We start from the raw sequence: 13624 nt of genomic DNA on the forward strand, positions 1-13624 counted from the left end.
TTCGTGGGTTCAAGCCCCAAGTCGGGCTCCGAGCTGACAAGGTTGAACTTGCTTGGGATTCTCTCTCTCTTTCTCTGCCCCTCTCCTACTCACATGTTCTCTCTCTTTCACTCTCAAAATAAATAAATCAACTTTAAAAAAAAAAAAAAGAAAAAGAGAGAGAACTCCTTTAAAAATAAAATAAAATAAAAAGCACTTATTAAGTACCTGGCACTTTATTAGGAATCATCTCATTAAATCCTCCCAATAACCTTCTGAGGTGGGTCCTATTATCATCCTCATTTTACAGATAAGGAAACTCAGCTTCTAGGCAGGAAACCTGCCAAAGGTCACCCAGGTAGAAGTGGTGAAGCTAGGTCCACCCCCATAACCCTTAGAGGTTATGTCTAAGTCTCAGACACATTCTACTTAACCACCTGCTGCCTCTCTAAGAAGGGATAGAAAATATACTGAGAGGCAAGGCCCCAAAGTACTATTTCAATTGTCTTGCTTAACTATTCATAACCCAGTTTAAGGGAGAATGCCTTCTGAGCTCTAAGCCCCTAGCAAAAGGCCTGGTACATGTCAGATGTTTAATAAATGTTACTCAGGGAGCAAAGGAACAAACAAGTGCATGGGAGGCAAGAAATGTGCTACCCTCCTCTTAGAGTTGGATCCACTGAGGCCTATGACTTGTGAACCAGTCACAGCTGAGGGCCAACTGGTGTGCTGAAACAGGGCCATAAAGGACAGCGCTCGAGCAAGCCCTCTGTCAGGATTTCCTAGGTGGGGGGATGCCATGTGTACACACACACGATGCTAACACCGACAGGGAGAGACACGTGTGAGAGTGTGGACACGAAATCAGAGCCATCAGACTACGGTAGCAGAGAGGTCACGAGGAAAGGTCATGATATCATGCTGCAAGTGACCAACAGCAAGCAGGTCACTCTAACTCTGCAAGGACCATGATTGGGTATTTACTATGGTACCAAGCACCTGGGTTAGTAGGCTGGCGTTCGACACAGTTATGAAGATTACAACCAAGGCATATGATTGACTTACGGCATCTGTAAGAGCCGGGAGACGGTAGGCATGCCATTTTTACAGGCTTCACAAGACAGCGTAGACTCCAACACGGCCACTTGAAATGAACAGATACACATTTTAGTTCCACAGAACATGCTGGCAAATCCACTTGGTGATGAAAAGTTTGACACCACTTCGCAACAACTGTCTGCAGGCTGATCAGGATGGTGTCAAAACTCTTCACGCACAGACAGATGGCATACACGGGGGAGGGGGATGTTGGCACCATGGATGTTACCGATGACTCAAAGTAAATGGTTCAGAAACCACATGCTGACAGAAAGCTAAATATATCTCAAAGATAATTGGAGGAAGGACTCAAGATATCATTCATAAAAGTGTTTGCTCTCTTAAAAGAGAAGTAAACACCACACAGAAAATTCTGAACTTGAAAGACATTTTGCTGCTTGTGTGCCTTTAATCAAAACCAGCACACAAAATGCCAACTGTTGATACCTCATCATCCAACACCTTGGATGATATATAAACAAAAGCAGCCAGACTTTTCTACTCACAGGTCACTGTTGAGTTTCAGCTGTTCAAACTCAACACAAAGTCGTCTCAGGGCCTGTTCTTTTGAACCACCTCATTTGACACAGAACTAGCACTTGGTGGAGGCTTAGCTTGCAGATCTTGAAGACTTGGGGGTCCAGGAGCTACCCTGCCCTCCCTTCTCAGTGCTCTAGCAGTGAGTTCTGAGCTGGCTGTGGAGGGCATGAAAGGGTCCCTGGATGAGTGTGCATCAGTTCCTACATCCCTCTCCCAAAGGTGTCTCCCACCTGGCCTCGGACTCTCCTCGGTCCCCTCAGTAATGCTGGAAGAACTCCTGGATCCAATTTTCCAGGCATCTGTCTACCTGCCTACCCCTCCTCATGCGCGTCCTGCCAGGCTTTTATTTATAAGAGGTCCAGCCCCTGGTTCTCTTGTTCCCTGCAAGTCCCACTTCGGCCTCAGTCTGGCTCCCAACACCTGCCCAAGTCGAAAGGCTGCCTTCAATTTGCCTGCTCCTGGTTTCTGCTCTTCTATCAGACTCAGTCCAGCCATACTTCTTTTTACAACCTACTTTCAAAATTCTAAAAACAGTTACAAAACATCTCCTGAGGTTTCAGATAGCCTGACAAATGGACAAGCCATCTGAATTTTTAGTGAAGTGCATGTAAATAAATTGCTCAGACTTTATTGAATTTTAAATTGGATTTGATTGACTGTGGAGCATGCCAACTTCCTCTGGGTCCTTCCTGGAAAGGGGGTGAGTAACTCTGCAGACTACCAGGGCCCAGAAGACTCCTTCAAACCCCATACTAACCCACAGCCATAGACGGTGCAGGAGGGAAGGAGTCTACAGGCACTGAGTCTGGCGGTCGTCCATAAGTCATTTCATACAGTAAGTGGCCAAAGCAGTGGACGTCCACACTTTCCAATGTCTGTGGAAGACAAGACAGCAGCAGCGCGGTGATCCTTCAGTTTGGGTTTGTGAATTCCAATGCTCCTTTCTTACACTTCCACTGAGAAACATGGCCCAGGGGCAACTCCACCCACAACTGGTAGTGAAAACACAACTCCAAAGCCTTCTGCAAAAGCTCACAAGGCATTACTTTGACTCAAGATCTTGGTCCTACTCTCCACTGTTTTCCAGTCAGTGATTCTACATCTCTCCGTGTCCCATCTACCATTTCAACAAGGCTCTTGGAGGTACAGTGATGCTCTGTAGGAGGAAGAGGGCTAAGAGGCATGGCCTACCCTGCCTGTACCTCTCACTGCTTAGTGCATATTTCTTACATGCGCAGATCATGGGTCCTGCATGGGGGCAATTTATACCAAAAAATGAACTTGCTGTTTTGTTACTTTTAGCAACTTACATTGATTTTCCTGAACTGTGAGAAATAGGATCGGTAGAAGGAAGGAAGGCCCAATAGAGAATTCTCAAGGTCTAGCAGCCGACAAGTGTCACCATCTAGCATCACATTGGAGGCATGCAGATGCCCATAAGGGAATCCCTTGTCATGTAGAAACTTCAGTACCTATTAAAAAATATGTATAGGTTACATTTTCTCCCCCAATTCATTCATCTATGAGACAGGTTAAATTTGTATTTTAAGTCAATACATTGTGAAACAAAACCAAAGAGGTCACTGAGGAGACTCCTAAAGAAAAATGCCACTTCCATCCATTTCTTTGGAGAAGGTGATGATGCTGAATGCTTTCCAGCTATGAGACACAACAATAAGCTCCCTCATTTCCAAACAACAGAGGAGCAGTCTGCATATACTTGGGGTTAACACCTTTGGTGCCAAAAAGCTCTACTTTAAGCACTTTCTGATCTCAACGGGCCAGCTCTTTTCAGGCCACAGTCTTGATCCTCCTGCACAGATGAGTAAAGCTATCATGTCAGGGCATCGGCCAAAGTTATTCAGGAAAAGAGGCTGAGCTGAAGACATCTCTAGACCAATCTCTTCTCAGAATATACTGGGCTGTTTATTAACAGAAACATATGACTGGCTTCCACAGAAAGAAGCAAACTTTTCCTGCCATTTAATAAACAGTGGCTCATCCAGTAATCCAGATCCCTAGATAAACCCCCACAAAGACCTTGTGAACTAGAGCAGTGCTAGCCAAAGGGGGTGCCCAGGGCAATCTACTAAGGACTGGAAGAAAATGATACAACTTCTCCCTTTTCTCTTTCTTTCTTTTTCTTCCTTCCTTCCTTCCTTTCTTTGGAGCACGCACGCATGTCAGCAGGGTTGGGGCAGAGAGAGGGAGAGAGAAAGAATCCCAAGCAGGCTCTGTACTGTCACCATGGAGCCTGACACAGGGTTCAAACCCACAAACTGTGAGATCATGACCTGAGCCAAAATCAAGAGTCGGACCACTGAGCCACTCAGGTGCCACTTTAACTTCTCCTTCTTCTTGTTTTGTTTTCAATCTCCTTCTTTTCCTAACTTATAATGTACAACATATATTAGTAGTAGGGTACGCATATAATAGTTAAATATATGTAACATCGGCGGGGGGTCGGGTGGGGTTATGTTTAAATTATTTTCACTAATAGGGTCTCACAATCCAAGGAGCCTGGAGAATACTGATGTAGAAAGAAAACGGGAAAGCCTTTTCATGCTAGTTACACTTATGCAAGGGAGCCATACGGTTACATATTGACAAAACAAAACCAACAATATTGGCACAAAGATAAAGATCAACCAAACATAACACAAAAGTTGGTATCTGCACAGTAAAGTTCTTAAAAATCAGACCCTAAATTCCAATAGCTAAGCTTTGGTAATTTTGTAGATCTAAACTGCTGTCTTAGGTCTCAAATATTTGCTTTTTGGGATAAAATGGGACAATGCCATCAGTTTATAAGTGATCAGACAACTTAAACTATTTTGGATGTTGCCTAAGAACTTTCCCAAAAGCATACAGTAAACTGGATGAAATTCCAATGCAGCTTAAACAAATATTAAATACCTCTTACCTCTAATATTTGCCGCCCATATGTTTTTATTTGCTGGAGTTCAAGGCCCTGGATCTTCTTAGGGTTGCAGTACTTCTTTAGGAATGGGTCTTTTGGTTTTGCCTTTGGAAAAGAACAAAGAGCACATAAGAAAGCAGCAGAGGGTTTACATTCTGCACACAGCCTCCTGGAACAGGGAGGAGTCTGAGCAGCTGGTGATGCCTGATGAGATCAACTCACAGGAGGTGGTTTTTTAAAATACAAGGGTCTGTACAGTTGATAGAAAGAAGTTGACCTGGGTTCCATCCCTTCTCTAGTCCAGTGAAGATCAAACAGGTCTTGACCTTGGCAGACCCCAAAGTCCTATTTTCCAACTTTCCTGAGATACTGCAATATTGCTTTCTTAAGTGAAAGACACAAACTTCAAAACTGACCTAAGAAAGCAGCCTACAATGTAATGGACCTAAGCATTGTGTGTCCAACCTTCTTCCATGTGGGGAAAGGAATGCTCTACCAGACTGGGTAGTTTTATTGCTAAAGTCAAAATAGATTCCAAATAAAACCAAAATTAAAATTAAGCCCCCAGGGCCTAACTTCTGGAAACTTAAAGCTCAAGTATCAACAACAGGTTCTGAAGGGACTTGAGAACGTCCTTATGACCATGAACTTGCACAAGTACCTTATAGATCAGGTCCTTCAAAGTTCCTTTTTCATTAAACATCCTAATAAGCAATGCTGAGGATTCATTAGCTGTGGCAAAGGTGACCCGATAGATGTAAGGGTGCTGCCAAAACAAGAAAGAAATTCACGATTATTCACATCAGTGTCTAGGTCCTTTGAGATAAGAATCTGGTTACATAGAGACAAGTACCATTTCAGCTGTGTAGTTGCACATAAATGTGGGGATGTCCCTGAACACATGGCATTTTCTTACAAGATGATCAACTAGCACCTCGTTCTTTATTTTTTAAAATGTTTATTTATTTGGAGAGAGACGGAACGTGAGGGGAGAGGGGCAGAGAGAGGGGGAGAGTGAAAATCCCAAGCAGGCTCCCCGCTGTCAGCACGGAGTCCCATGCAGGGCTCGATCTCACCCTAAGCCGAAATCAAGAGTCAGACGCTTAAGCGACTGAGCCACCCGGGTGCACCTGGTTCTTTAGATGAGAGAAGGAACATAAACAAAGGGAGGTGGCTAACCGGCACGGTGAGCTCTACATGTGAAGGTATCTGCCTGGGTATGCACATTCTCAGAACCCAGGCAAAAGGGTGGAAGAAAGAGAAAGTCTGAGTTTGGGGGACAGTGGTTTTAATATTCTGCTGCTGTAAACTGGTAAAGACTGTAGCCAAATCCTAGAACAGCCAAGTGAGGACCAGGGTAAATGTGTCTTTATTCACAGCTTTGCCTAACATTTCACACTGCTGTTCGGTACCACGCCAGGGAATGTAAAAGCCAGAAAACAAGCAAAAGCAGCATCCTTTGGCATCTTAAGCCCTTATCAAAAGCAGCTTGCAAGAATCTTCCGATCCTTCTACTGGAGTGTGCAATATGACGATTCACAGGGTATTCCTGAGATGGGGACACTGAGTAGTCAACCAAGTGGGGTGAAGAGTGAGACAAATTATTTAATGACTGAAAGGAAAGTCCTCATATGACCTGGAATTTTGGTTACATGAACAAAGTGGCTTCAGACAGATATTACAATATCCATTAGCTCAAAGGAATAACATTAAAATTTAAACCCTTAGGAGCTGAGCTGTGCAAGGAATCGGGAGGCAGGGGTTGAGTGGGGTGGGGATGGAAGGGTGTGTCCAAAAAATACAGTAACTGATCATGAAGTTTCTCCTGATCATCACATCAAAATGATTGATGTTGACACTCTAACAGCTTTATTGAAATATAACCGCACATACCATTAAAATTCATCTATTTACAGTGCACAAGTCAATGGTTTTCAGTATATTCAGAGCTGTACAAACTACCACACAACCTAATTTTAGAACATTTTCATCACCCCAAAAAGGAACCCAATGAATAAAATAAAAATCTTTGAGTCCATACGATATAAACAGAGGGGAGAATAGGAAGCTCTTCCTTAGAGTGCCAACTCATAAACCTAAGAAGAATGATGAAGTTGGAAAATCTCAATGAGGCTAAAACTAGTGGATTTGGTAACAACAGGATATTTATACAGTCTCAAAATATCTCCTTTATTAATTCTTATCATCTTATGAAAATAATTAAGGATGGGTACAAATGTTTAGCCTGAATTGTTCACTGTGGCTTTTTTTTTTTAAATAAGAACAAAAAACTGGAAGTGGTCCAAATGTCTAGTATAAGATTAGCTGAATAAACTGAAGTAAAGCCAACGACAATTCTATGGAGCCAGAATAATGATGTTATACTACATGTATTCAACATAAAAGATGCGCATGGTATGCCGTTAACCAAAAAATCAGGTTTTAAAATAATATGTATTTAATTTTTCAAAAATAACCATATAAAGCTCTAGAAAAGCAACAACTACACATTTTGGTTCATGCTTCTGGTTGGTTGGGATTACAAGTGAGTTTTATTTTATTTTTGCTTTTCCATGTTTTCTCACTTTCCACAATTTTAACATGCACCACTTATCTGTACTACCTCCTTTTAAAAAACCACAACCATTAAAAGAAATTTGGAGGGGCGTCTGGGTGGCTCAGTTGGTTAAGTGTCCAACTTCGGCTCAAGTCATCGTGATCTCACAGTTCATGGGTTCAAGCCCTGCCTGAGGCTCTGTGCTGACAGCTCAGAGCCTAGAGCCTGCTTCGGATTCTGTGACTCCATCTCTCCCTCTGCCCCTCCCCTGTTCGTGTACTTGTTCCCTAAATAAATAAATAAATAAATAAATAAATAAATAAATAAATGTTGAAAACCAAAATTAAAAAAAAAAAAAATGGAATTGAATGCTGAGAGCCTGTGTCACACAACTAATCGCACTCAAAGACCACAGCATTTTTCTGGGCTACATATCACACTTCATTAAATGCTTGGTTTTGCTAGCCTGACAAGACCTTCTATCTTCAAAAACGAACTTGCCAACCCAACTAGACAGGTCAGCATAATTGTGCTCATGAATGACTCAGTCTAGGGTCCTACATCCTCATGCAGACCACAGATAAAGAACATCAATACTAACTCAATTTTCTGGCCAGATTAGTCTTTTCCTGAAGACATTCTGCATATATTCTGAAACATATTGATGTGTTTTTTTCCACTAAAGGCCTTGGATCAAAATGTACATTAGCATAAACAATACCAGGCACTCCTAAAGGCCAACTATTTGGCCTGTGAGAATAGTGACTCAGACAGCAAAAGAGCTGTTGTGCTTCCCCATACCCAGCCTATCTAAATCTATATTAGTTCTGTTTTCTCAGGCTAGAAACAGATCTTTCAATTCCATGGATATAAACATCCTCATCAAGAACAAAGTGGGTGCTTTCCTACTCTGACATTTGTTTAAAACACACATAACCATTTAAATTATCATGTTTCATGGTTTGTGTAGATGTCACGAATGCCATTTAAATGGCCTCTGAACTATGGGAGTAGCCCTGAACAATTTCAGTCTGAACTAAAATCCACTCTACCTCTCCATTCCGTTGAGCCTACAGAGTATTTCCAGCTCGTCTGTCCATGGTCACCTACAAGAAAACACTGTGAATCTGTCATCAGTATGTAGAATAATAGAAGGGCTTGTACTCACCAAACAGGAAGGTAGAAGTTTGATTAGACACTGAAAATCTTTATCTGACAGATACTTGTCGGGACCAAGGTCAGCCTGAAAACATGGGGGGAAATATTAGGGTGTTGCCTTAGTAATCAGAAGAAAAATTCCTTGTTACTCTTTCCCTTTTTTCATTTGCCCAAATATATGACTGTAAACCAAAGATGAAAACCACACTAAGTTTTGTTGCCTCAAGACTTTTCTGGAGAGGTAGAATGTAAACATATATGTACCAGGATTTAACTACACTCTTACCAAATTCCATTAACCAAATCACTAGAACTCCCAAAGTGAGAGATATAACATAAAGTAATGTTCAAGTATGTCTTCCTTAAAACAAACTGCAAAATTGCCATTCCTAAAGAGGCTCCAGAAATATTTTAAGCTGTTCCTGTTTCTTTCCAGATGTTTACTAGTTGATCAGATAATATCACATCCATATAACCAAATGAATAAGCAAAGTGACTCAAAATGACTCTCTTTTGTTGTGGGACTGAAGAGGCCTTATACATCATTCAGGAGCACAGTACAGTTTCTTAATTCTCTTTTCCAATATCTGCTTTCATAAACCCAGCTAAAGTCCCTGAAATGAGACTGAAGCAAAAAACCAGCTTACCCAGCTTAACACTAGCCGTTCCTTTGGCTGATTTTTAATCTTCATCAAGAAAAATTTCTTCCTTATTCTCCAACCTGCCATAAAAGCAGAGATGTATTTATAGCATATCATTTTTAAACCAACAGAAATATCATCAACTAAAGAATAATAAAACTTAAGTTTGGTAATACTATCCACAGTAACACAGGCACCAGCAAAATGACCATTTGGTAATGTTGACATGGGAAAGACTGTACTTAAGAAGAAAAGCAAAACAAAACAAAAAGTCCAGAAACCCCACCAAAAAAACACCAAAAACAACGGCAAAGAAACTATTCTATTCACGGGAATAGGAAAACTTAAGTTAAAGTTTAGTGAGAAAGAGTGATGGCAAATGAATGAGGGCCATAAAAGTACACAGTACTACCCTCCAAACCCTCAGGTAGTGCTTTGCCCAAGATTCATGAAGTATAAAAATTATGGACTGCACCTCCAGGCAGTCAGAAAGCAAAAAGAAAAAGAAATCACCTGCATTTAAGAGCTTTCTCAGGATACAGATAGGAAAGTGTGACAAAGAGTCCAGTTCTGTGACCTGTATTAACAGACTAGACATATGCCAGTTTCTCACCTATGTCTTTCAATGGCTCTACCACCTCCCACTTTGGTTCTGATCGGAAGAACATGGAAACTTGCTGTAAGGCAATCTCTGCAAAGACATTTTAGAAACTCATCAGGCAAACCTATCATGAAAGTACCATATGCTTAAGATCTTATTCTAGCAAATGAAATCCTTATGGTCTATGACCTTCTTAAAAAACTTAATTAAAAAAAAAATCTGCAGATATAACTGCAATGTAGGATTCTAGATTGGATCCTGGAACAGAAAAAGGACATTAGTGGAAAAACTAGTGAAATCTGCATAGAATCTGTAGTTAATAGTAATGCACCAATGTTGATTTCTTAGTTTTGATAACTGTGCCATGGTCATGTAAGATGCTAACATTAGGGAAAATTCGGTGAGGGGTGGTATATGGAAACTCTCTATACTCTATAAGTCTAAAATTATTCCAAAGTAAAAAGTTTATTAAAAAGAGTAATTATTATTGATATAAAAAAATACGTAGATATTTTTTAAACTGAAAGATCTAAAATACCTAAACTAGTTGGCATAAGCCAGGACTTCATTATATGCACCAGGCCACAACCCAAGCACAAAATTCAAAATGTGATCTGAGGTCAGCTCAGAACAGTCTTTATGTTGCTCCAAGTGATATTTATCCTGTCTTCATTCCTCATGGAATTACAGCTTTCACCAACAAAGAAGCGATTAGCCTTAAATATATATTGGAAATAAAAGCCAGTGTTTTAGAAAAACATCTATGTACAGCAACAACACAGTTCTATTGTGGGAAGTTACCATACCCCTGTTTACTGGAAAAATAATCCATCCTTCTTTTGTGTTCATGTATCGTAAGAACATTTCCCCCTTTTAAGAAGACAATGAGAAGAGGAAGTTCTTTAACGTTCACTGTATTAAGAAATTATCAGAACAACTGTGCCTTTTTACATTTCCTGCAAAAAGCAACATCTGTAACTTGCTATTTTCCCTCAATGCAATGAGAAAATGAAGCCACTCTAGATCCCTGAAAGCAAACAGCAACACTGCAAGTTCACTGTGGAATTTCACCTCCACCTAGCATGAATGACATTCCAGGCACACTGGTGAGGAATGAGAGATTCGGCAAAAATGCTCTCCATGTGTCAGAATGACCTAGTCTGGAATTACCATGCCAAGCACTTGGCAAACAATGTCATATATTTTACGGCACATTATGAGTTAAGAGATTCGGGGAAGAAAACAATCGACTCGTTTAGTGACTCGATACATAAAGTGTTGATGCTATCCACACAGAAGAAAACAAGACATGATCAAATACAAAACTGACTCCACCTACATTTGTTCTAACTACCCCAAAGTGACAAACCATCTGGAGGGACCGAGTATGGCAGAAGCATATAAAATTTTCATAATCAACACTGGGACCTCTGTACCTCCTCTATAATTAATGTTGATAAAAATGTTTCAGCATTTCCAAAACAACTTGAATGTAAACAATCGTTAAAACAACTTCAACATAACTTAAAAACACATTGTTTTCAGTGAAAATCATTATCAACTTTGAGAAGGATCATGAAAAATAATTTTCTAAATGCAGTACAATGTGATTCTAAGAGCTGTAAAGGACAGTTCATTCACAACCAACAGTGACTCATAATTTCCCGCAAAATCCTTATTCAACATTTATCGTATGCTACTACATACCACATGTTGTTCTAGGAATGGGGGAAATAGCTGTCAACAAACAGAACGTGCTGAATTTGTTACTGATAAATTGAGGACTGGAAAACTGATTTTTTTTTTTTTACCTTAGAGAATCAGGAAATTGCAGAAAGGACATTTTCTTTCCCTTGAACTATGACTTATTGTGAAGCAAATCACATACCTACACTTTCAGTATGAATCCCCTCCCTCCCCAGATTCAGGCAACGCACTTCAATCGTAAGCATCTACTCCTCTGCTTAGAAACATTTACTAGCACACCATTTCCTAACAAAATCAAGGCCAAGCTTCTTTTTTTAAACTAATTTTTTTTCTTAATGTTTTTATTTATTTTTGAGACAGAGACAGAACATGAGCAGGGAAGGGGCAGAGAGAGAGGGAGACACAGAATCGGAAACAGGCTCCAGGCTCTGAGCCATCAGCACAGAGCCCGATGCGGGGCTCGAACTCACAGACTGTGAGATCATGACCTGAGCCGAAGTCGGATGCTCAACCGACTGAGCCACCCAGGCGCCCCAAGGCCAAGCTTCTAAATCTAGTGTTAACTCAGCTCTGGCTTTAACTTATCTTTCTGTCTTTACCCCTCCACAACATGTGGTACCTAGATTTGCCTGCCTTGACCCCCAGAAGACTGGCCTGACCCCACCCCTCTGCATTTTCCATTCCTGTCCTTCAAGGGTCAACCCAAATCTGCTGCTTCCCTAGCCAGGTCTCCCTGGGCCCTCCATCCTCTGTACATTCCCAGAGCTACAAGTGTCCTTCTCCTATGGGATTCACCATGGACTGTCCTGAGGTATGGCTACTCTCTTCCATTAGACTGTGAACTCCAGCTGGAAGGCTATGTCTTAGTCTGGGCAAAAGCCCACAGCTACATGGAAATATTTTTTTCTCTCCTGGAGCACTGGCCCTTGCCTCTGGCCTGGCAAACTTCTACTTATCCTTAGATCTCCACGTAGGTATCAACTTTTCTGGAAGCCTTCCTCCACCTTCAGATCTGGATCATCTGCCCCTCTACCCCTACCCTCAAGATGCTGCTCCATGTCTACTCTGCCATAGCCTTCACCTGTCAGTCTCCCTGCAGAAGTGCCTTGGGGTGCAGGTAGGGGACTATATTTTCCTCAATGCTGTATTTGTAGCACCTGACACAGAGTAGGCAATAAATATTTGATAAAGCAAGAACTAAGGGTTCAATATGTGTTCAATGGATGTGGATGCTCTCTCCCATTAGAACACGAAATCCACGAAACGAAAGGCATCTGCTCTCTTATTTCTTGAACACTGACTGACACCTGGGGAAAAACTGCATGCTCAGGAAATGCTGATAAACCAGCCCCAGGCAGGAAATGCACAGCAATGCCTTCAGGCCCACCCTGTGCTTCCCACAGAGCTCTGACTTCTCAGCTCAGAATATACCAGTTGCCCCCAGTATGTGCAATCTCTGAGCTCCTAGATCCCAGCTCCATGATGATTACAGGGAACAGCCTCCTCCAGCCCAGCAGCTGGGCTCCAGATCCCCCATCTACTACAGCAGGAGTAGTAGAGGAGGTCTACAGCAGGAGTAGATGTGTGGAGGCCTGCACAGCGGACTGCGGCCTACAACTTCCCAAAGCATCCTGCTCTCATTCTGAACACAATCCACACCCCCACTTGAGCGCACTACTGCCTGACCTACTCATAGGGTTCTTGGGTAGAAGAGGGCCTGTCCACTTCCTGTCCGCTCCCCTTTCCCCTCTTCTTGTTTTATAGATCAGGACCTGAGGTTCACAGAGGGGAAATGCTACAAAGCTGTCACAGGGATCCAAGCTCCTCATCTCTGGTACAAGTGACTTTTGCATGGACATTAAAAATGGACATTAAAAATCCCCTATTCTGAGGAGGTTTGAAGTCTGAAGCAGGAAGATGGCTACACTGCACTGAGGCTTTAAAAAATGTTTTTTAATGTTTATTTATTTTTGAGAGAGAGACAGAGACAAAGCACGAGCAAGGAAGGGGCAGAGAGAGAGACACAGAATTGAAAGCAGGTACCAGGCACCCTACACAGGGCTCAAACTCGCAATCATGACCTGAGCTGAAGTTAGATGCTTAACTGACTGAGCCACTCAGACAGGTTTTTAAATGATAGAAGCGAAAGAAAGAAAAGAAAGAAAGAAAGAAAGAAAGAAAGAAAGAAAGAAAGAAAGAAAGAAAGAAAGAAAGAAAGAAAGAAAGAAAGAAAGAAAGAAAAGCATCTTGTTAGATGAATAAGGTGAGGTTTGTGTGGAGTGGGGCATGTGTGTGTGCGTTTTCCAATACAAGCCCCTAGTGACTGGGAAACACCTGTTTTCCCTATACATTGGCTGGCCCTCAATTAGACTTGGTAGTAACACAAATGGACACCTTTGGAATTTAAATAAAAAGTCAACAGG

The 13624-nt window shown here is 41.6% G+C and overlaps 1 protein-coding gene across 15 annotated transcripts in view; it reads right to left on the reverse strand.

The window, feature by feature from the left end:
• PXK (PX domain containing serine/threonine kinase like) overlaps positions 1–13624 on the reverse strand; it is a 74535-nt gene that overhangs the window by 21864 nt on the left and 39047 nt on the right. For 14 of the 15 annotated variants that reach the window (XM_058726388.1, XM_058726387.1, XM_058726399.1 and 11 more), the window contains 8 exons: positions 9507–9584; positions 8900–8973; positions 8263–8337; positions 5199–5303; positions 4541–4642; positions 2928–3089; positions 2375–2492; positions 1045–1123 (listed from right to left, as the gene is read on the reverse strand). In XM_058726388.1, coding sequence (XP_058582371.1) covers positions 1045–1123; positions 2375–2492; positions 2928–3089; positions 4541–4642; positions 5199–5303; positions 8263–8337; positions 8900–8973; positions 9507–9584 — 793 coding nt within the window. The remainder of the gene's footprint in view (positions 1–1044; positions 1124–2374; positions 2493–2927; positions 3090–4540; positions 4643–5198; positions 5304–8262; positions 8338–8899; positions 8974–9506; positions 9585–13624) is intronic. The other variant, XM_058726389.1, reaches the window with a different exon arrangement.

Source organism: Neofelis nebulosa, chromosome 4 (genome assembly GCF_028018385.1).
Source record: "Neofelis nebulosa isolate mNeoNeb1 chromosome 4, mNeoNeb1.pri, whole genome shotgun sequence".
Taxonomy (NCBI): domain Eukaryota; kingdom Metazoa; phylum Chordata; class Mammalia; order Carnivora; family Felidae; genus Neofelis; species Neofelis nebulosa.